The sequence below is a fragment of the Heterostelium album genome (genome assembly GCF_000004825.1).
Source record: "Heterostelium album PN500 unplaced genomic scaffold PPL_scaffold10, whole genome shotgun sequence".
NCBI classification, from domain to species: Eukaryota; Evosea; class Eumycetozoa; order Acytosteliales; family Acytosteliaceae; genus Heterostelium; species Heterostelium album.
In genome coordinates this window covers 320877-344481 of record NW_008805072.1, presented here as the reverse complement: position 1 = coordinate 344481, position 23605 = coordinate 320877, and the positions used below count along the sequence as shown (strand labels likewise).

Genomic DNA, 23605 nt, shown 5'->3' with positions numbered 1-23605 from the left:
GAAAAAATTAATAGAAATTTACAAAAAAGGTTATTGTTATAATTAAAATGATATAATATATATTTATATATTTGTATAATAGTTTGTACAAATGATCTATGATAATTAGATTGTATTTATAGTTGATCTAAAATAAAGTAGGTGCAAATCTGACAGGTTACATATTTACAGGAAATAGGTGATCACTTTGATTAGAATGGTAAACATTCATCGTTCATTAGTGGTTTGCGGGGTAATTCATTGCTTCTTATCTTTAAGTTTCTTTAAAGAGTGATCGTTTTTTTAGCATCATAAGCTTGTAGAAGCAATCAAAACACTTTTGAAAAAGCGCTCGTGTGATCATCAAAAAAACTGTTCTTTTTTTTAAAAACAAACTTCTATTTTTTTCATTCTGGAAGCAGTGCAAATAAATTTAATTAAATTAAATTTAGAAAAAAAAACAGAATCACTTTTATTTTTATATAAATATCTGTTATATAAATACTAGTAATTATTGTTAATTTTATTTTTTTAAATTGTAGTATTTGTTTTATTGCTTGTGATTGTTGAAGTTGTAGTTGTTGTGTGTACAGTTTAAGGTTATTTTCCTTAATGAAACTAAATTAAAAAAATAAATAGATTTGTTGTCACTATTGTTTTTGAGGGTGTCATCGTGCTTTGTTTGTTTTGTTTGATACAGTGAAATGCTTGGATATCTGATCTGGGTGCAGTGATATGATACCGAAAGATCTTCTACCTTAGTAATCCCAAACTTTGCATGATCATATCGGATAATGTTAAGGGCTACTCTGAGTCGAAGACCATTACCAGCGAAAGGCCTCAATTAGAAGCATATGTATTGGTCGTTTATTTAAATAGGAAACCACATATATATATATATATCTAAACAAATTTTTGTTTTTTGCAAAATTATTTTAATAAATTAAGAAAAAAAAACTAAGATCTTATTTTTATCAATATATTTGCATTGTTTTGTTGTAATGTCAAGTCATACAAATAATGGTATTCAAACTCGACTACAATGGATCGATGAACTTACTGAACTAAAAGATCAGGCCACTCTATCTTTGAAATTAGATAGTGTCTTACAGTCCATTAATAATCATCTTTATATATCGGATAATAACCAAACAGCAACGATATCAACAATAACAACAACAACAACTGATAATTCATTGACAATAGAAGATAAAGATGCATTAAATAACAATAATGATAATGATAATAAATTTATATCACCAAATGATTTAGATATGTTGGATTTTAATGAGAATGAAGATAATAATAGTAATAATGGTGATAGTAATAATATCAATATAAATGTTAAACAATTAATAGATAGTATAACAAATAGATATAATGATTTAATATCAAGAATAAAAATCAATGATAATAGTAATAATAATAATAACAGTAGTTGTTTAATTCAAATTCATTATATTATTACGATATTAGAGATAATAAATTCATTAAATAAACTATTAATACAATATAATGAAATACTTTCATTTAATGTAATTATCAAAAATAAATGATTATTTGTACATATTTATTTATTCTTTCTTTCTTTCTTTCATTTATAATGTCTACTTTTGTTACTTTCTTTATAGAATCAAAAACTTGTAAAGTTGGCATTGGACATTGTCATATGTTGGGGTGTATCTCCAATGTTGGTACCTGGTATTGGTATTCCCATAAGTAAAAGAGTTGGTTTAGTCAATGGTAAGTGTTTAAACATTAATGTTAACAAAGATATATATGTAATTACAATTAACTAATATTTATCTCTATGAAATAATAGAGCAACTATTTGTTATGAATGAAGAACAAACTAGATTCTATAGTTGGAATAATCATTCAATGTTTATATCTTACTATTTGTTGGATGTGGTGAGGAATATCATTGCTCTAAGGGATAATCTCGATTTGAATTCCATCATTATCTCTAGGTATCTTTCGGATCTGTTTGCTTCACTTCTCCAATTGATAAATCTCTCGAATCGACCTGGCAATTCATCACTTACCGATGCCGACAAGCAGTATTGTGGACAGCAGATAGATAAGATGTTGTTCGGTATCTATCCAGAGTTGATATTTGAATCGTTAACGATGTTGTTGTCACCTGTACAATCAACAGGAATGACACCGACACCAACATGGTTTACCAAGTGTGTTAGTTTGATGTTGTCAAAGTGTTTGACTCGTCCACAGTCGTTGAAGATCGTTCTCGACACGGTGTTGACACCGCAGCCAGGAAAGGATATGACCAACTCGATCAACTCGATCGTCAGACTGGTCAGTTTGATTCCTTCGAATATGTCGGTCGACGACTACCTCCAAAAGATAGCACCGCAACTTCTCGATATCTTGCATCTCAAAGACCGTCACGACAAAGAGAGAATCATCGAGGCAACCGTAATGATAATCGATCGTCTCATTCAACTATATCCACAACCAACATCTAAATACATATTACAATCAATCATTCACCCACTCATACAATTCAAATCTACAACAAACAAACAACAACAAGAAGAAGAAGAATCAAATAATAATATTATAATCAAAGAAATAGATATATTCTATTGTATAGAAGACATTCACAAGTTATTAACAAAACTATCTTTAAATCAATTTCTATTATCATTTTTAACACCATGTAAGATAAACTTTCTTTTTTAACAATTGGGTCAATTCACAAACTAACAACATATCTTTTCTTTATATAGATATACCTATTTTATTTCAATTACATTGTTTCCTTTCAAAATCGATATCATCATTGAAGGTATCTTGTAAAGAGATATTGTCAACTTACTTTAAATTCTACAGTCATTCAGTTTTAGAGTTGAAGCGTTTGATATTGCCTGTTGTTGTTAGTAATAAAGATGAAAGTAGTACTGGAAGTTCGAAAGTGGATGAAGGAAAAGATGGAAATAGAAAAGCAGATCGTTCATTGTTGGATTTAGAGGATAAACTTGCAGATAGTAGTTTGGATGATGACAATGAGACAACGATTTGTTTGTCATTTGCAATGGGAGAGAATGGAGGTGTCGTTGCTAAATACATTGCTTACTACGACAGAGATTTCAATTGGGAAGCAGAGTGTCTTGTAGGTATACTGCAACTGATGAAAAGCGATCGGTTAGCTGGAGATCTCTTTGTTGACTTGCTCAACGAGTATTCATTGGTGGAGCTAAACGTTAAGAAGCGACACTCCAAACAGTACTTTGTGTTGATGCAATTCCTTGTTATTGTTAGTGAGTCGTTGGGTGCCGCTGCCATAAAGAACGTAGTGCAAGTAACAACTCTGATTCGTGTGATGTTGCAACGTTCACTTGACAAGTTTGCAAAGACTGTTAGTAGTGGCAATGGTAGTGGTAGCGATCAAGTAGACGATGAAGATGTTGAATCTATCACTCTTTCACTTGGAATATTGTCATCTCTCCTCACTGGCGATATCAAAGTGAAGAAGGAAGAGGAGATCTTAGTGTTTGACCTGTTGACTCCACTCGAACAACTAATGTCCTATCCAAACGAGATAATCTCGACGATGGCATCACAATTGAAAACAATAATCACAGCAAAACAACCTATTTGGCTTGATAACAATAACAATAACAATAACAATGATAATGGTAATAATGTTGAAGATGTCAAATCAAAACTTAAAGAAATTTTAGAAGATCTTTCCCATCCTCTTTTACCAATAAGAGCACATGGTTTAATAGAACTTAGAAAGTTGGTTCTCCAATCCAAACAATCTGAACTCATTCACAAGAATCTGGAGAATATCATTGAGATTTTCAAGACTCAAATCAATGATGATGATACGTAAGTATAAGAGTTTGAACTCAAAACTAAACAATCATGTTAACTAACTTATCTATTTCTACTACTGTTTTTTAGATTTATATATTCTTGTGCTATCAACGGTTTAACTGCACTCGGTGATATCTACCCAGTGAAGATCATTCCAATTCTAACCGCTCAATTTAACAATCAATCGTACAAAGAGGAGAGGAGAATGAAAATCGGTGAATCTTTGGTGCAGATCTCTCAGCGATGTGGTGATGTATTGCCACACTATGCAGGCCAGCTTTTCCATTGTTTCTTTTTGGGGTGTAACGACCATAGTGTTGGCGTGCGTGCTAGTAGTCTTTCTAATCTGGCGACACTCTCAGAGCTATTGAAATACTCGATCGATAGCTATCTGGTGGAGTTGCTACACTGCATCGAGAGTCTGCTAGTGAGTGAACGCGAACCAGAGGTACGACGTGGTGCCATCTTTGTCATACAGCTACTACTCAAAGGTGTCGGTCTAGATGCTTTCCAACTGATACCGACCGAGCTGAGAACACTCTACAACCGACTCAAAACATTGGAATCTACAGATACCGATACCATCTGCAAGTATCACGCAAGAAATGCATTAGCAGAATTAGATACAATAACAAGACAATTTATATTTCCAAATAATTAATTGATTGATTGATTGATTAAAAAAAATAATAAATCTTTCATTAATACAACAAAAACTACTACTATTACTATTTGGATTATACATTCATTTTTATATTAAAATAATATATTCTATGTATGTTGAAGTTCAAATTTGTGGATGATGATGATGAATCTAATTGATAAGATCTCATATAAGAATCATTTGGTGATTACCTACAATGACTCGAATAACATTCCAACTCTGACTAGCTGTGATTATACTGATGAGACTGTTGTTGACCAACCGAATTTTCTTACCCTGAGCGTTACTCAATGCCAAATCGGTTCTGGGGTTTACAGTTTCTACTTGGTGAGCTACCATGCTAAACAAAAAGGATATGTTCTCCATACACTTTTGATAACCATAGCCGTTCTTGGTACTGCTCAGATCCTATTGATGGTTCACCTGCTGTGCACAGACAGGGTACCTACTTCATGTCTCTTGTTTTTCTGGTTAGCAACACTCTCACTTGAAGTTACTGTCACTGTCTATTCTCAACTTCAATTTAAACAATCATTGGATATGTGTTGGAATCGTAGTTCCAAGATACCAATCAACCGATACTGCCAACCGACAAATCAACAATATATAAGCCCAAACAAAAATCAATAAACAATTAATTATTTTACAATCATCTTTAAAACATATAACTATTATTTATTATAACATTATTTTATACCACTACATTATGTCATTACTATCACAATTCAACGACATCTCTAACAATATGACATATAGTAAGATATTTGATATTTGTATTTCAATATTTATATTTTAAAAATTCTAATTTCTATTTTATTTTTATTAGAATTATTCTTCAAATCTGTTGATGTGGATTTTTTCACAAAAGGTTTTATCTATGAAATATTCTTGGCTGCACATGAAATAATACCATTATTGTGTATCTTTACATTATTTTGGTCATATGATAACAGATTAAGAGAAAATTGATTGTCATCAGAGAAAAACATGAGTACTTTGAAATAATGTAATTTGTTCTTATCTGTTACGTGTGATAACAAATTTATAACTTCTAATAAAATCCAATACCAATATAATTGCATATTGCTACTTTTAGAACTCAGAGTGAGAAATTAGAATTGATAATAAAAAGAATAACAATAAAAAAAAAATTAATTTTAATATCAACAACATCAGGTAACACGTTAATCAAAATACATTTACAAAAAAATATATTTATAGAAATTTTCTCTGTCTGATAAACAAAAATGGCCGTCAGAACAAAAACATATTTTGTTTTGAATTTTATTTATTTATTTTATTTATTTTATTTCAAAATATTTATTTAGAATAATTCAAAACATTATTTATGTTATATTTAAAATTTATTTATTTTTATAAAATAAAATAATAGAAAAAAGAAAAATAAATAATAGAAAAATTAATTGATTTAAATATGAATGAAAATATAGAAAATATTCTTCTAGATATTAGAAGAGATAACCAAAATTTTGAAGACCATAGAAGATCAGATAAGGTTAGTGATTTTAAAACTTATTATTAAACTTCTTTTCAATGAAGATATATATAGTAACATTTTTTTTAACTTTGTATTTAGAGCAAAGAAAATATTTGCACAATTATTTTTCTTATTATTGCCTTAGGTTCATTGATTAGTGTAATCTACCAAGCAGTAAAAGGTGGTACCAATATAAATTATAATACTAATACAAAGATTGATCAATATTTTTTTACATCAGAAAAGGAAACCCCATGAACTTGGATATGTAAATAAAAATAAAACTGTTAGATCAATCAATTCTTTATTATTAAAAACTATTTGAGATCCTTTTTATTAAATTTTTATAACAAATTAATATCTTTGTTTGTATTTTCTTCTTCATATTTTAGTAAAATATATGAATGTTTGATTGAAAGTGAGCTCTTTTTTATTAGTATTGGTCGCTTATAGGAAGTAACCGGTGTTATTTTAACTATAAACATTCAACCCTAAGCTAAGAGCTTTGGTTAAAATCCACCATTACATTAGTTTTATTTGTTTGACATTTATTGAAAAATTACCCAATTTGGTACGAGGGTGTTTTGATTGAAATTTATTTGTAAATGAATATATTTTTATTATTTTCTATAACAAATTAATAAAATTTATTTAAATTTATAAATTAATATTTTTATGTATAAATGAATATATTTTTATGGTTTTCTTTAACAAATTAATTTATTTTTTTATTTTCTAGAATATTATTTTTAATACATTCTGCTTTTAAAATAAAATGAGTGAAGCTAGAATTTTAGAGATTCTTGAGGGCATCAGACAAGACAATCGAGATTTTGAAAATCAAAGAAGATTAGATAATGTAAGTTTAAATAAATAAAAAACTTTTAAATTATTAACATAAAAATCTTTGTTAAATAAAGACTTTAAAAGGAAGGATATACTTGGTAGGCTTTTTTTTTAAAAGATATTTTCTCAAAGTAAAAAGATGTTTTTCTCCTTAAAATTGTTTATTATCTATAAATCAATAAAATTAAATAAGTAGGATTTGGCTCCATTAAAATTTTATTATTGTTCAATAAATATTAATTATATAGAATATGGATTTTTCTTGATTTTAATGAACATCTTTTATGAAACTTTATCATTGTTTTATTGTTAAAATGAACTTTCCTGTGTTACTATTATTAAATTATATTCAATTTTTCAACTATATTAGTTTTATTTCATCAAATTAACAGACATAAACAAAACTGAAGTTTTTAAGTTAAGATTTAAAAAAATAAATTCTGATTGTATTCTATTTACCAATGATAGAATGTATTCTTTAATAAACAGTGTTTAACAGTATTAGTTTTCTTTTAAATTTTTTTTAAAATTTTCAAGTATTTAAAATATGTATGAACCAATTGGAGATAGTCATTCAAGAAATGAAAAAGAATATCTTGATCAAGATTTAAGTGTTATTACGAATGTAATATACTTTTTTGGAGGATTAATTTATAAGTACACCTGCTTTCTCCTTAGTTTCAATCTTTAGTATGAATTACCTATTTCATCCCTAAATTGAATTTATTAATAATTTTAAATCTTCATTATATTTAATTTTATATAGGTCCAATTATAAGTGTATACCAACCAGTTGCATATTTCAATTCATTCGATAATTTCAACAATTCTGAACCATCTGGAAGTATTCTCAGTCAAATTGATTACTATATTGGTCATATGGTTGTAACACACAACGACTCAAAGAAAACAATGACAAAGACCTATTGTCAGTACACCGATAAATCCGATAACCAAACTCGGTATATAGACATTGATCTCTCACAGTGTCAAACCAACTATGGATTAAAAAGTACATCTACCTGGTGGACTACAATGCCAAACACACTAGTATCACACTTAAATCAATACTTATAGTATTATGTATCTTTAGTATCGTTTTGATAAAGATGATAATCGATTAAGTAACCAGAGATAGAATGCCTATTCTCATTCTATTGTTACTTTGGTCGATTACATTCTCTCTTGAGATTACAGCCATTACCTATTCACAAAGTAACTTCAAACAATCACTTGGAATAACAGATCGTATGTATCAATCAATAATTCAAGAATAACTTTATTAAAATTATTAATATTTACTACTATCTATATAGAATTAATTCAAAAAAGAGAAATTACCGATTCTAAAACCAACGGATTTTTCTTGATATTGATGACAATCATATTAATAACATGTTTTAATATTAATATTATAGTTTTCATTTTTTTTCAATTGAGATAATATGATTGACATGTTTTAAAGAATAATATTAATTTGACTGTTCACTATCTATTAATAATACCACTAATTAATTGTTTAAAAATTAAATTTAAAAGTATAAAAAAACACTTAATTGTAGAAAAAGTATTTTTTTGTGCTTATCAACCAAGTGTGTGGTTTTAAATGAAAAAAAACCCACACCCCAAAAAAAAAAACAATCACAGCTTATTCAAATAATTAATATTTTTAAAATAAAATAATGTTTGCAAATTTTAAAGAGGTCGATAATATTATTATTGAAACAAAAAACATTCAACCAACAACAACTGTAGTATTATATAATTAAATTTAATTAATAGATTAATATATCATCAATACTTTAGAAGAAAATCTTTTTTTATTTATAACCTTTTATATTTATATATTTTTGTTTTTGTTAAACCATCATCATCAATAATATAATAATCAAATTTAAAACCATTCATTCATTTGATTTATTTTAAGTTTAGTTTTTTTTTGTTTTAGTTCTTTTTTCTATTTTTTGTTTTTTAAGTTTGTTGTTTGTTATTAATATAATACTCCAAATTATCAAAGAAAAAACAACAAAATCAACTGACAAACAAACTTGCTTATTTTTATTTTAATCACTTTTTTGTAATATATCTTCAACATACTACTACGTACACCTTACATTACACCTCTACGCGCGTAACATCCAAAAACAAAAGTTGTATTTTTTTATTAATAATAGACTTTTCGATTGTTTGTTTTATTATTATTGGGATTTCTTGAAAAAACACAACCAACCAACCAACTGACTTTAATACTACTAAACACCTTTTCCCTTAAAAGACAGAAATCCACACTCACTCCAAAACCAACAGTATACACCACCCCAATCTCTCTCACACCCTTACATCCTTCGTTTAGTTTTGTTTTTGTTACTATTATTTTAATTGTTTTTTTTTTTGTAATTAATTGGAAAGAGTGCGGAGTTGACACACATTGGTGGTAGGGTCATAGAACAAGAGGAGAGCAATCAACAACAATGATGGAAGAAACCATTATAAAAGAGGACATCGATTACTCGGATGAAGAAGATGATGAAATAATTGAAGGTGATAACAACTTGACAGATCCACCAAGTAGACCAACCATGGACAAATCACTAGCTGCCAAAATGTACATAGAACAATACTATATGAATCAACAGAAATCTGCAAAACAAAGATTATCAAGGTAAATACTACTAATTAGTTTATTAAAACTATGTGATTGATCCGTTATTTATTAACCATTTTATTTATATTTGTAGACGAAAAGACTTGGAACAGAAAATGGAAAATATGAAATTGACATCGAAAGAACAGAACGATCTATTGAAAGAATTGGATAAGAAGGAATCAGAGTATATGAGATTGAAACGTGTAAAATTAAAACGATCGGATTTCGAAGTACTCAAAGTAATTGGACGTGGTGCATTCGGTGAAGTAAGTCTCGTTCGTCAAAAGGAAAATGGTGAACTATTCGCCATGAAAAGATTATTAAAATCTGAAATGTTAAAGAAAGAACAAGTATGTATATATACTTAAAAAATAATATTATTTTTAAAAATACATCATTTATTTATTTACTAAACTAATAATTATGTTTGTTTTGTTTAATCATAAATAAAGGTTGCTCATGTTAGAGCGGAAAGAGATGTTCTTGCCAATGCAAATAATGAATGGGTGGTTCGTTTGTTCTATTCGTTCCAAGATGAAAACTATTTGTATTTGATTATGGAGTATTTACCGGGTGGCGACATGATGTCGTTGCTGATAAAATACGATATTTTCTCGGAGGATCAGGCGCGATTCTACATTGCAGAGACGCTGCTGGCCATTGAGCTGGTGCACAGTCTCGATTATATTCACCGTGACATCAAGCCGGACAATCTGCTACTGGACAAGAGCGGACACGTCAAACTGACCGATTTCGGTTTGTGCACGGGATTCCATCGTTTGCACTCGTCAGAGTTCTACAACAAGCTGGTCGGCGACGCCATGACCCTGAAGATGCGATTGGTGGCGGAAACACAGATCACTCAGACCGAGCGCATTCAATCGTGGAAGAAGACCAGACGTGAACTGGCATATTCCGCGGTCGGTACACCCGATTACACCGCTCCAGAAGTGTTCCTCCAGACTGGCTATGGAAAGGAGGTCGATTGGTGGTCACTCGGTGTCATCCTCTACGAGATGGTCATCGGACATCCGCCATTCCTCTCCGAGGACACCACCCAAACCTGTCTGAAAATCTTGAATTGCAAGGAAACACTGGTGTTTCCATCCGATCATGGTGTATCAAAAGAATGTATAGATTTAATTAAAAAGTAAGTGAAAATGTAACTAAAAATTGAATGTTGGCAATCCAATTAGTTTACTAATCTTTGAATTAATAATAATAATAATTATGATTATATAGGTTGGTATGCGAAAAAGATAGATTGAAAAACGCTGAACAAATAAAGAAACATCCATTCTTTAGAGGTGTCAATTGGGATAAGATTCGTCAGCAGAAAGCACCGTTCATTCCAGAGTTGAAGAGTCCAACCGATACTTCAAACTTTGATGAATATGAACCAAACGACGACAGAAAGCTGGAGAAACAACAGATAAAATCAACTCCACCACGTTATGGAAAGTTGGTCAAAGAGAAGGATTTGGCATTCATTGGTTATACATACAAGGGTTTTGATGCTGTCGATAAATCACCATCACCAAACAGAAGAAATGTAGAAACTATTTTCAATAACAAAGATAATAATAACAATAGCAATAATAACAGTAATAATAATACTAATAATAATACTAAATCTTAAGAATGAGTGATATCTCATTTACTCCCAAATAATTATAATAATAATAATTTTGTATATTCAATTTAAACCTTTAAATAATCTAATCTAATCAAATCAAATCAATACCAACAAATCAAATCATAATCTTAAACCAACAAATGAATAATATCGGAATAATAATCAAAAAAAAATAAAAATGTTTAATTCATTTTAGATGTTCCCTACACAATCATATTATACATTACCAATTTTGAAGTTAATTATAAGTATTGTTATCAATACTATAAAATTCAGATGTTTATTCCTTCAAAAAAAATATATTATTTTAAAAAAAAGAAATATTTATCATTTTTAATATCTAAATATATATCTCTTAGTGAGTGTCCATCAAAATAAAAACTTTTGTGATTAGGATTCAACTTAATATATTTATAAATAACTTATGATTGATTGCTCAATCAACTTCACACACTACAATAATTGTTCATTCGCAGTGTTCAAGTGGTGTCAAAAAAAAATTTTAAAAAAAAAACTAAAAAGGTCCGTTATTTTAAATTAATCATTAATAACAATAAACTAATATATATTACTATAATATTATTATAGTTCTATTATTTATAATAATCAATATTTATTATTCTTTATATGATATTTATAGTTATTGTAATATAGTTTAGTTTATCTGGTTAAACAAGAAGATCTAAATCAACAACAACAACAACAATGTCATCATATATTTACATCCCTATCAAAAACTCTGATAAGCATGTAAAAGTGTCAACAGAGAATCTACCTCACGTTCAAGATGTATTACAAATATTAAAAGGTGAAATTGCACCTTTAGATATTTGGTTAAAGATATCTGTAAGTAGTATAACTAATATATTTTAATAGTCTATTTTTTTTTTTTGAGAGTAAACTAATATTGATTAACTTGACTTTAATCAATTGAAAACAAAAACCAAAAGGTTGAATATTATAAACAAGATATGATCAATGAATTCATAGAGATTTTAAATCAGGTGTTGGAACCAGAGGTAGAGAAGTTGTACAGCGATTCGAAATTAGGACGTATCGCTATGTTGAATTCGTTGGCGTCGTACTACACACAGGCAGGTTCACAAGAGCGTGACAAGATACGTCGTGACGACTACTTCAACAAAGCGACATTCCACTTTAACAAAGCACAAAAGATCGATTCACACATCTCTCTTACCTGGGTAGGAATTGCAGTTCTACTTCTCTCGCGTGGTGACATGGAACATGCCGAAACTCATTTTCTCAACGTACTGAACCTAGCTTCTAAAGATCCACAATCCATCTTCCTTCCTGTATTACCTGCACAACTAGGTCAAGTAAGTAACTAACTAACTAACTAATAATCAGATTAGACAGTTATAGATAGATCACTACTAACAATCGATAACTAGGCATGTATTCAATTCAATAAAGCAAACTACTCAAAGGCATTGGATAACTATCAAAAGGTGATAAAACAGAATGCTAATTGCTCGCCTACTGTGAGATTGGGATTGGGTTATTGTTACTATAGACTCGGCAGGATGGAGCGTGCGAAGGAGTCGTTCAAGCGTGTGTTGCAGTTGGATCCAGACAATGTGGAAGCGTTGATCGGGTTGTCGTTGGTCTATATGAATAACCAGCAGTTTGACGCTGCGATGGAGTTGATGGTGCAGGCCTACCAGTTGGCGCCAACCAACTCGCTCGTGCTCAACCACCTCGCCAATCACTACTTCTACCGTGGCGACTACCAAAAGGTGCACGTTCTCGCTTCGGCAGCGCTGCAAAACACAGAGAGCAACCAGATCAAAGCGGAGACTTGCTACTTGATTGCGCGTGCACACCACGCCACCGAGAAGTGGAGCGAGGCACTCAATTTCTATCATCAGGCCGTGCTGAAGCAGCCCGACTTCTTCTTGGCGCAGTTTGGACTTGGACAGACACATCTGAAGAATGGCGATCTCGAGAAGGCAATCTCATGCTTTGAGGCGGTGCTTGAGAAGCAGCCGGACAACTACGAGACGCTCCAGATCCTCGGAAGCATCTACCGTCACTCGTCGCAAGCCAAGAATATCGCCAAGATCAAAAATGTACTAGTAAAAACAACGGAAATCAACCCGAACGACCACGTCAACTGGTTCGAGCTGGCACAGCTCCTCGAGAATACCGACGCTTCGTACGCACTCGATGCATACCACAAGGGAATTGCCATATTAAAGAAAGAGGGAATCGCAGTCACCACTGAGATACTGAACAACGTTGGTGTGTTGTCTCACAAACAGGGATTGCTGGCTGAAGCCGAACAGATCTATTTGGAGGTGATTCAAGACTCTGGATTCACACTGGAAGACTACAAGTCTGTGAATATCACAACGACCTACAACCTCGGAAGATTGTACGAGTCGATGAATAACTTTAGTCGCGCACGTGACTTGTACGTTGGAATATTGGGTGAGCATCCAAACTACTTGGATTGCTACATGCGTATCGCTTCGGTGTGTCGTGCCGAGGGCAACGACTTTGAGGCGATCGAGTGGATCAAGGAGGCACTGAACGTCGACCCGAACAACGCCGAGGCGTGGTCGCTCTACGGAAGTTTGCATCTCTCGAAGGAACAGTGGAATTTCGCACAACGAAAATTCGAGCAGATCATCGATCTCAGCAAGACCGACCCATACGCCAGTTTGGCACTCGGTAACCTCTACTTCCAAGCAAAGAACCAGAATCCCGAACGTTACGACAAATACCTCACTCTCGCCGAGACATACTACACCAAAACACTCAGAAACAATCCAAACAATATATATGCAGCCAACGGACTTGGTATGGTTGCATTCGAGAAGGGTAACCTCCATTTGGCAACAGAGATATTCGTCCAACTCCGAGAGGCTGCAATCGATGTACAATCTGTATCACTAAATCTCGCACACGTCTACATGGAAAAGAAACTGTTTGATTTTGCAATTAGATTAGTAAGTATAATAACATAATAGATAGAGCAAACTAACAAGTTAACTAATTCTAATTGAATTCTAAAGTATGAAGGATGTCTAAAGAAATGTAGTGATGCAAAGGAATTAGAGTTGATCTATCTATATCTTTCAAAGGCGTTGTTTGAAGCTCAGAGATACTCGGAATGTAAACAGATTTTGAAGAAAGCCATTCATATTTCACCAGCCAATATGGTGTTGTGGTTCAACTTGGCGCTGACCATCGAGAAGTACGCTGCTATGTTTATTCACACTGCAAAGAAGACACTGTTTGACTATAGCAACTTGCAAAAGGAGACTGCATATGCACGTCATCTGCTGATGAGTATCAGTAACTCAAAGAATACAAAGCTAGGTTTTGATGTGAAAAAGTGTAAGACTCACTTGCAATCGCTTGACGAATTGCAAAAGAAGATCGGTGACGAAGTCAAGAATCTCGAGATCATCGAACTGGAGAATAGCAAGAAGCGTGAGATCGCTCTACAGGAATCAATCAAGAAGGCAGAGGAACGTGAACGTGAAGAACACGAAAGAAAGGCTGCTCTACAAGCCAAACTCGAGGAGGAAGAGAGATTGGCAGCCAAGCAAGCCAAAGAATTCTCTGATCTTCTCAAGAGTAAAGAAGAAGAGAAATCAGATGATGAACAACCTGTTTCATCAAGAAAGAATGTATGTATAAACTAGTACTCGACAAAAGTTTAATAATATTTCATTGTAAAATTAATCGTTATATCTTACTTTCTAGAAAAAGAATAAAGATCGTAATGCCTCAGATGAAGAAGATGAACCAAGAGAGAAAAGAAAAGATAAGAAACGAAAGGATAAAGATAGAAAAGAGAAAAAGAAAGATAAGGAAAGAAAGAAGAAGAAGAGAAAGGGTAAAGATGGTGACGAGGAACAACAAGAAGAAGATCAAGAACAACAAGAACAAGAGGAACAAGATCAAGAACAAGAAAAAGAAAAAGAAAAAGAACCACAACCAGAAGCTGAAGACGAAGAATATAACAACTTATTTGGCAGTGATGAAGATGAAAATTAAATTAATAAAAGAATAGAAAACAAAAACTTGCACCATTAATTTATTTTTTTGTTTTGTGTGGATAGAAGATCATAATAAACTGATAATCTATAGATAATATATGATAAATTAAATCAACAAAATAACATCTCTATTTGATTATTTTTTTATTATTATTTTTTTTTTTTTGTATAGAATGGTATGTCTGATAATAACCTTAATTTATTTCATTTAATAACTAAACACTCATTATTCAACAAAACTAGGGTTTGAAAGACAAACCAAAGCAATGAATGATTTAAACAACAAGATTAAATCAGGTATGTTTGATAGTATCCTTAGTTTATTTCATTTAAAATCTAAGAAGTATTACAAGCTTTCTCCATCACAGAAACAGTAGCTTCATCTCATTTTGATGATATCGAATCCTTGGTCAAAACCTATTCTGTTGACAGACCCTCAAATGGAAAGAAATCCGAACCTACACTTGCGCTGGTGACAAGAGAGAATCATTATGAGGGAGAACAACAAGAAGAAGATCAAGAACAACAAGAACAAAAAGTTCAAGAACAAGAGCAACGACCAGAAGCTAACATACAATCAAAGAATTATCATCAACACAAAATAAGTTGTTTATTCTTTAAAACGGACCACAAAAATAAATTATAATTTTGGGTTGTTTTTGAAAAACCAAGAGAAAATAAAATCTTTCTTATCATTTTTCAAGAATGTATTCTTATTATTTTAACAATTCTTTTGTTTTATTTCTACATATTAAAGAATAATAACATATAAATAGGTTCATGAATCAAGTTATTTTCAATATCAAATTAAAAACTAAAGCAAAACATTAAATTAATCAAATTATTATTATTATTTGGGGTAAATTATAAATAAATAACTATTAAACAAAACAATGGTATACCAAAGAGAAGAAACCGACCAAATCGAATCAGCCAGACGTATCGAGAGGGACGAAAGAAAGAAACAAAGGGCTGAAAAGAGGGCTGAAAAGAGGGCTGAGAAATCAGAAAGGGCTGAGAAGGTTGAACAACCTGAAGGGGGAAACAATCGTTATCGTTACCGTTATCGTAATCGTCGTTCTGAGAGGGATAATAATAATACAATTATTCAAGGGGTTCAAAATATTGATTTGGGTAATCAATCTAACAACAACAACAATGCAACCACCACTGCTGAACCAACAACTCCAACTCCAAATCCAACTTTGGATCAACAACAACAACTAACCAACAATCAATCAAACAACACTGATGACAAAGTAGAACAACCAAAGGAAAAGGTATGGGAGAAGTATGCAAAGAGATCAAAAGATAGATATGAAAAGAATTCGATTAGAAAGCTAATCAATGAAGCATTAAAGGGATATGAAAAGGGTTCCAATGTGACAGTTGAGGAGATCCTTAACAAATCTATTGCTCTTCAAACCCCAAAAGATTCAAAATTATTTTGCAAATGATTTTCAAAATCAAGTATGTATTGATAATATTATCACTATTTAATAACTAAAATAACTAATAATTTGCCTTCTTCTTTTTTACACTTTATCAATTATTCAATCTATCTAGTTCCTACATGAGAAATCAAGATATCGTTTGTACATCAACATCAATCAACTCAGCAACAAACAACCAAAATCTGAAAATATTCAATCCAAATATTAATTTCAGAATATTTGCTGCCTACCACTGTCACAAAAATCATTATTCGGAATGGTTCATTGTAAATAATAACAACAACAACAACATTTTAATTTTTTAAATCAATCAACTAATTTTTAAGAGTCAAATAAATATATATATATATTAAAAAATATAAATATTATAAAAGTTTTTTTTTTGTTTTAATTTTTTACGATTTCTTTTTTTTCTTTTTTAAATCTAGTAACTAACAAGAATACTACTCTATAATAATAATTCATTGGAATAATCAATCTAGTCGATCGAATGAAGTGAATTATACACTTATCACTGATTAATTTTATAACAATTATTAAAATTCGTGTTTTTATATTTTTTGAATAACTTTATCGAAAATTTTGATATTCATATCAAAAAGCGTTCAAACTATTTTTTTCAACTCATCACTCTTTTTTTGATAATTTTTTTTTGATAATTTTTTTTTCAGTTTTTTTTTTTTTTTTTAATTTTTTGATCCAGAAACTAAATACTACAATATGGTGTGAGGTCATTTCTTTTGTACAAAAATTTTGAATTGCTTTTTAGTGCGATTCAAAAAAAAAAAACAAACAACCACCGACTCAGTATCACAGAAACCAAAACAATAATATAAAATCAAAAAAAAAAAAAGTAGTTGTATAGATAAAAATAAACAATAATATAAATTTGTTTATATAATACAGTTTTTAGTAGTAATATATATATAGTATTTATTTATTTTAGATAGTTAGTTAGTTAGATAGATAGATTGATTATTATTTTTTCGATAAAAAACAAAGACAATTTTTAAAAAGTAGTTCTCAAAAACCAAACATCGTTTTAGCGTAGCAAAAACAGCAACAGCAGCACAGTATATCAATAACACCATCAACAAAAAGTTAGTTTCGATCATCATCAAAACTTTTGGTTCTTCTTATTCTCTTATATAAATTTTGGATAGAATATAGTTTTAAATTAAGATCTATCCATTGATCCTTAACTTCATTGCAATATTTGTTTATCTCATTCATCATCATCATAACCATAACACAGTCCAATCATCATCATCATCATCGTAACAACAACAAAACCATCACTCCACTCACACCAACCAAAAATAATATTTTCGATATCAATCACATCCTGTTTGGTCAAGTTTTAATACTTTTTTCGTTTTTACATTACACTTTGGCAAACACTCACTATATATATATATATTAAATCAATAATATTTATCTTATGATTGATTGATATTTGATTAAAAGGTGTGTGTGTGTTGTGTTTATGCATATATGTTGTGTGTGCTTTTGATTTATTTTATAATTTAGTTTTAGGTATAGCGGTTTTATTGTGTGTTTAATTTTGATTAAAATTGTTATTATTGTTGTCCAATCCAACAATCATCAAAATATTAGAGATAAGTGTTATAGAAAGATAGATAGGTAGACAAACAACAAGCAGGGAACTTTTTATAACACAACAACAATGTTATTTTAATTTATTTGTTAAACATATTGTAATATTATTCTACTCTTTATACTTTTTTTATTTTATTTAATTTTATAATTTTTACTATAAAATTAACAACAACAGAGACAAACAGATATCTGGCCATTCATTATAAATAATAAATTTTATTCTTTTACAATCAAGTTGGAAAATACCAAGACAAATCAAAAATCATATGATTCCATCAATGCATAAGCAATAATTAAATAGTTTTCCTCTGCTTTCCACTCCTAAATATTACATACTTTTTTTCACATTAGTTACCTCTTATTTTAAAATTAACAAACAATAGTTAGTTATTAGTTCGAATTCACTTTGGTAATCAATATATCATATCATATTATATCATCTTATCCCACTAAACTATCAATAATAATCCATCTTAAATAATCCTAAAAATAAATTAATAAAAAATATAATTTGACAATAACAAAACAAATACAAATACAAATCATATATATGTTTTATTAACAATTGTAATCGTAATAAAATATTTTTAAAAAACACTAAAAATAACTAAAAGTAATAAAAATAATGATAATCATCCTCAACTCCCTGCATATCTTTCCCTTTCTCTGTTTTTTGTTGCAAATAAAAAATAAAAAAAAGCAAAAATAAATAAAATAAAATAAAACACCAAACATCTTAAGTTACTCAAATTGAACACTCTTTCTTAACAATAATAATAATAATATCAAAACAAGACTACCATTATTAATAATAATAATAATTATTATTATTAGTTAGAATAAACACCTAATCTTACATTACATTATCTTATTAAAGTTTTTAAATTTTAATATTTTCTACATCATCAAATCAATCAACATCATAAACAACAACGACAGATATTCAATTAAAACAAATCATTATCTTTCATTCATTCATTCATTCAATCAATTTAAATTATTTATTAAAAAAAAAAAAAAAAAAACTAAAGATTAAAAAAAAAAAAAAAAGATTTTTTCTTTTATATCGATTAATTTTACCAACAATTATTTATAATAGAATATTGTTTTACTATTAAAAATATATATTATCTAATCATACATATATATTTATTCATACCTTGTATATATTTATTGCTACAATCATTTTAACAACAATAAAAAAACCAAATAACTTTAACTAACTTTTAAAACAACAATAATAATAATAACCTTTTAGATAACACAACTTTGTAGTAATAGTCTAGTCAATATTATAAAACAACAACTTAAAAATGAATCCAGAATAGTAAGTAGAGATATTAATGATATAGATCTTTTATTGATAGAGTTTTAAGATTACTAATTAAAATTATTATTATTATTATTTGTTATTATTTAAAATAGTGATTATCTTTTCAAATTGCTTCTCATTGGTGACAGTGGTGTAGGAAAATCATGTCTATTATTGAGATTTGCCGATGACACTTACACTGAAAGCTATATCTCTACCATCGGTGTAGATTTTAAGATCAGAACCATCAACCTCGATGGTAAGATTATCAAATTGCAAATCGTAAGTATCAATTGTTTCTTGAGAAACAACTCTATTAAAAACAATTGTTAGATTAGATTACTTATATTGATTGTTATAATAATAATAATAATGATAATTTAGTGGGATACTGCCGGTCAAGAAAGATTCAGAACTATCACTTCATCATATTACAGAGGTGCACATGGTATTATTGTAGTTTACGACGTCACCGACCATGTGTCGTTCAACAATGTCAAGCAGTGGATGCAAGAGATTCAGAGATACGCATGTGACAGCGTCACCCGTTTGCTCGTTGGTAATAAGTGCGATCTCATCGAAAAGAAAGTCGTTGAAACCAACGTCGCTAGAGAATACGCCGACTCTGCTGGTATCCCATTCTTGGAGACCAGTGCTAAATCCTCTGCCAACGTAGAGGACGCTTTCATGATCATGGCCAGCGAGATCAAGAAGTTGCAAGGTGGTATTTCTACAGGCGGTAACACAAACTACAACACCAACGTCGTCAAACCAAGCTCCGGTACACCAGTTGGAAAGAAGAAGAGATGTCTCATTTTATAAACACCTAAATTATTTTCAACCCATCATCGTAAACATCATCATCATCATCACCTAAACAAACCAACAAACAACCAAATCAATATATAAGAAAAAGAAAAAAATAACAAAAAAAAAAACAAAAAAAAAAAAAAAAGTAAATAATAACAAACAAACAAAACATCATCACTTAAAACGAACGAATAATAATCATAGATGCCACAATAGATCAACAAACATCACCTCACAACAAACTACCAACTAACCAACAAAAGAGTTGTTTTTTTTTTTTATAATTATAATAGTTCATTTGGTATTTTTTAACATAATAATAATAATAATAATAATTTTAGTTTTCAGTGTACATTCGAAAAGATAACAACAAAAATAAAATAACAAAAAAATAAAAATAAAAATATTTGTTTAAATATCTATCTTGATCTTTTATTCTTTTCTTCTTTAGTCATCTTCGAGAAGATGCTATTTTGTCTTTTTCCGAATGTAAGCTAGAGTTTATTAATTCTTGGAAATATTATATTCATTTCTCATATATATGATCATGCTATTTCATATCAATCAAATTGTGGTAAAAACAAAACAACACTTTTGTTCTCATCTTGTTAAGCTATCATAATATTTAAAGATGGATATTATTTCAAAAGCAAAAGAATATGTAATGAAAGATGTATGTATTGATTGGTTAAACAACAATTATCAACAGTAATTATTATACAAGTTGATTAATGTTTAGATTGAATTCCTTATTTTAGATGATAAATAATGACCCAAGTCATGACTGGGCACATGTAGTAAGAGTTATCAACTTGGTGGAGACCATTGCAAGAGAGGAAAAGTATTCAGGTGATATGGAGATTCTTCTTTTATCGGCTATCTTGCATGATGTAGGTGATTGGAAGTACTCTGGCAATGAAAATGCTGCGACCAACGCTATCGAAGCTTTTCTTTCATCGAATAGCTATCCCTCCGAAAAGATTGATCGTATCTGTAAGATCGTAGATGATGTATCATTTAAGAACGAACTAGGTAGACCAACCGATTATATCTATTCAAAAGAGTCAAAGATTGTACAAGATGCTGATAGATTAGATGGTAAATCAATGCTATTACTATGAATAGATTGTTCAAAAAAAAAAAAAGAATATTATTATTAACAAATATCTATAATATAGCAATCGGTGCAACTGGTGTCGCTAGAACATTTGCATTCGGAGCTACCAAAGGTTCAAAGTTTTATGGTGAGAACTCATTTGGAAGAGAGATTGTTACTGAAATGAAAAAAGAAGAATACATGGGAAAGAAAGGTGAACCTACTGTTGATCATTTCTATGACAAGCTATTTAGATTGAAATCAATGATGAAAACCGAGACCGGTAAGAGAATGGCAGAGAAAAGACATCAATTCATGATTGATTTCATTGAACAATTTAATTTAGAAGTTAGATCAATCAATTAAATAAAATATGATAAGTAATTTAAATTAATCATGATGATCACGATGATGATGATGATGATGAGGATAGATTATAAATAGTTTAGATTGGTTCCACCTATATCATTAATAGAGTGGGAATGTTGGATCGATCTCTTCGTTCCAACCAGTCAGACCATCTCTAATATGTTTTATTATGAAACTGTTTGTTGATTTTTCAGTGGAATTTAATTTGTTACCTAAAATGGTAGCTGCATCCTGTGACTTATTACCTCTTCTACAAACAATATAAACTAGTAATAAAATTGATTGGATTAGATATTGATATGGATATATATATTAGTTTATACTTTATCATTATATTTGATTTATACATACTTGGAAGTATTTCGTTTTCATTAATTGCCAATTCTTCAATTGTCTTTATACTACTTTCTCTACTTAATTCATCAATAGGTATATCTGCAGAAACAAAAATAAGAATAAGTAACTATTATTATTATCTTTAATCAATATTTAACCAAGTGCTTAACACCACTTACTGGTTGAATTTGGTAAACTACAAATTTCAAATTGATTCTTTGGTCTTACATCGAGTAGGATATGCTTCTTATTGGTATCCAATATCGATTTATATTGTTTACAAGTCATGATGAGTTCATCTTCAATTCTATCGTCGACCTTTGATGATTTATCGCTGTATGGAGAGCTGCAGAATTGAGGGTAATCAATGAGTTCTGTGAGTGTTGGATTGTCGCCACATACTACGCAGCCAGGTTGTCTCGATCTAATCTTTACAGTCTTGAAAGTTCCCGCCAATCCATCGTATAGCATCAGCCTACCGCTCAACACACCATCGCTGTTGTTTGTAATGATCTTAATGACTTCCAGTGCTTGGAGACTGCCTATCACTCCTACGATCGGTCCCAACACACCGCCGTCCGAGCACCGTGTAACCGTCTCTGCGGGTGGCGGCACCGGAAACAAGCACCGATAGCACGGTCCGTTGTTATAGTGATACACCGTTACTTGTCCATCCCATTTGAGAGCACTTCCGGAAACGAGAATCTTATTCGCCAGAACTGAGGCGTCGTTGATCAAGTAGCGAGTCGCCACATTATCGGAGGCATCGACAACGATGTCGTAGCGCGCAATCAAATCGAGTGCCGTATCCGAAGTGAAAGTAACAGTGTGTGGAATGACGCTGATCGAGCTGTTCAGCTGCTGACAAGCGGTGGCTAGTGAGACAGCCTTGGCATGTCCTTCCTTCAGCTCATTGTGACCGATCTGACGATGAAGATTACCGACCTCCACCGTATCATAATCGACTATTCCTATTGTACCGACACCGGCACCCGCCAAATACATAGCGATCGGGCAACCAAGTCCACCGGCACCGACCACCAGCACCTTGGCAGCGAGCAACGCTTCCTGACCAGCGACACCAACGCCAGGGGTAATCAATTGTCTTCCATATCTTCCAACCTGTGAATTATTCAATCCATGTAATTTATATAAATCAGACATAATAATATTATTAATGTTGATTTTAATTGCAATTGATGAGATATTTAAAAAACAAACAAACAAAAACAAATTAAAAAAATAAATAAATAATTTTAATTTCTCAAATTTTAAATTAAAAATGAAAAACTAAACTCTGTAATAACGTTATAGTTTGAATTGATTCGTTTTTTTGAATTTTAATTTTTTATTTTTTGGCTAAATAATTTTCACTCGTTTTTTTTATTTATTATTATTATTTTTTTATTTTTTTTTGAATAAATATCATTAAATATTATTTATATATTATAAAAAATAAACAAA

At 30.3% G+C, this 23605-nt stretch overlaps 11 protein-coding genes across 11 annotated transcripts; 10 read left to right on the top strand and 1 right to left on the bottom strand.

Moving 5' to 3' along the window:
• Nucleotides 1-980: 980 nt before the first annotated feature.
• On the top strand, nt 981-4483 carry PPL_12165 (RTP1/Tango6 family protein; the record flags this gene model as incomplete). The annotated part of the gene is made up of 6 exons (XM_020582909.1): nt 981-1514; nt 1611-1722; nt 1802-2659; nt 2730-3834; nt 3910-4249; nt 4301-4483. The coding sequence occupies 6 exons, from the start codon at nt 981-983 to the stop codon at nt 4481-4483; spliced, it is 3132 nt and encodes a 1043-aa protein (XP_020429690.1).
• A 147-nt stretch (nt 4484-4630) lies between these two features.
• PPL_12164 (uncharacterized protein) lies at nt 4631-5116 on the top strand (the record flags this gene model as incomplete). The annotated part of the gene is made up of 1 exon (XM_020582908.1): nt 4631-5116. One exon carries the CDS (start codon nt 4631-4633, stop codon nt 5114-5116), a length of 486 nt encoding a protein of 161 aa, XP_020429689.1.
• A 1643-nt stretch (nt 5117-6759) lies between these two features.
• On the top strand, nt 6760-7096 carry PPL_12163 (uncharacterized protein; the record flags this gene model as incomplete). The annotated part of the gene is made up of 2 exons (XM_020582907.1): nt 6760-6843; nt 7079-7096. 2 exons carry the CDS (start codon nt 6760-6762, stop codon nt 7094-7096), a joined length of 102 nt encoding a protein of 33 aa, XP_020429688.1.
• A 281-nt stretch (nt 7097-7377) lies between these two features.
• PPL_12162 (uncharacterized protein) lies at nt 7378-7954 on the top strand (the record flags this gene model as incomplete). Its single annotated transcript, XM_020582906.1, has 3 exons — nt 7378-7441; nt 7597-7792; nt 7924-7954. The coding sequence occupies 3 exons, from the start codon at nt 7378-7380 to the stop codon at nt 7952-7954; spliced, it is 291 nt and encodes a 96-aa protein (XP_020429687.1).
• Nucleotides 7955-9301: 1347 nt separating this feature from the next.
• On the top strand, nt 9302-11116 carry PPL_12161 (serine/threonine-protein kinase; the record flags this gene model as incomplete). The annotated part of the gene is made up of 4 exons (XM_020582905.1): nt 9302-9492; nt 9569-9827; nt 9930-10039; nt 10720-11116. The coding sequence occupies 4 exons, from the start codon at nt 9302-9304 to the stop codon at nt 11114-11116; spliced, it is 957 nt and encodes a 318-aa protein (XP_020429686.1).
• A 702-nt stretch (nt 11117-11818) lies between these two features.
• ctr9 (RNA polymerase II complex component) lies at nt 11819-15142 on the top strand (the record flags this gene model as incomplete). The annotated part of the gene is made up of 5 exons (XM_020582904.1): nt 11819-11959; nt 12064-12450; nt 13396-14085; nt 14152-14772; nt 14849-15142. 5 exons carry the CDS (start codon nt 11819-11821, stop codon nt 15140-15142), a joined length of 2133 nt encoding a protein of 710 aa, XP_020429685.1.
• A 268-nt stretch (nt 15143-15410) lies between these two features.
• PPL_12159 (uncharacterized protein) lies at nt 15411-15975 on the top strand (the record flags this gene model as incomplete). Its single annotated transcript, XM_020582903.1, has 3 exons — nt 15411-15441; nt 15486-15752; nt 15965-15975. 3 exons carry the CDS (start codon nt 15411-15413, stop codon nt 15973-15975), a joined length of 309 nt encoding a protein of 102 aa, XP_020429684.1.
• A 62-nt stretch (nt 15976-16037) lies between these two features.
• On the top strand, nt 16038-16601 carry PPL_12158 (uncharacterized protein; the record flags this gene model as incomplete). The annotated part of the gene is made up of 1 exon (XM_020582902.1): nt 16038-16601. One exon carries the CDS (start codon nt 16038-16040, stop codon nt 16599-16601), a length of 564 nt encoding a protein of 187 aa, XP_020429683.1.
• Nucleotides 16602-19531: 2930 nt separating this feature from the next.
• Nucleotides 19532-20352, top strand: rab1B (Rab GTPase family protein; the record flags this gene model as incomplete). Its single annotated transcript, XM_020582901.1, has 3 exons — nt 19532-19545; nt 19644-19812; nt 19915-20352. The coding sequence occupies 3 exons, from the start codon at nt 19532-19534 to the stop codon at nt 20350-20352; spliced, it is 621 nt and encodes a 206-aa protein (XP_020429682.1).
• Nucleotides 20353-20971: 619 nt separating this feature from the next.
• Nucleotides 20972-21802, top strand: PPL_12156 (HD domain-containing protein; the record flags this gene model as incomplete). Its single annotated transcript, XM_020582900.1, has 3 exons — nt 20972-21013; nt 21099-21438; nt 21519-21802. The coding sequence occupies 3 exons, from the start codon at nt 20972-20974 to the stop codon at nt 21800-21802; spliced, it is 666 nt and encodes a 221-aa protein (XP_020429681.1).
• A 102-nt stretch (nt 21803-21904) lies between these two features.
• On the bottom strand, nt 21905-23305 carry mocs3 (HesA/MoeB/ThiF family protein; the record flags this gene model as incomplete). The annotated part of the gene is made up of 3 exons (XM_020582899.1): nt 21905-22071; nt 22157-22240; nt 22321-23305. The coding sequence occupies 3 exons, from the start codon at nt 23303-23305 to the stop codon at nt 21905-21907; spliced, it is 1236 nt and encodes a 411-aa protein (XP_020429680.1).
• Between the last annotated feature and the right edge of the window lie 300 nt (nt 23306-23605).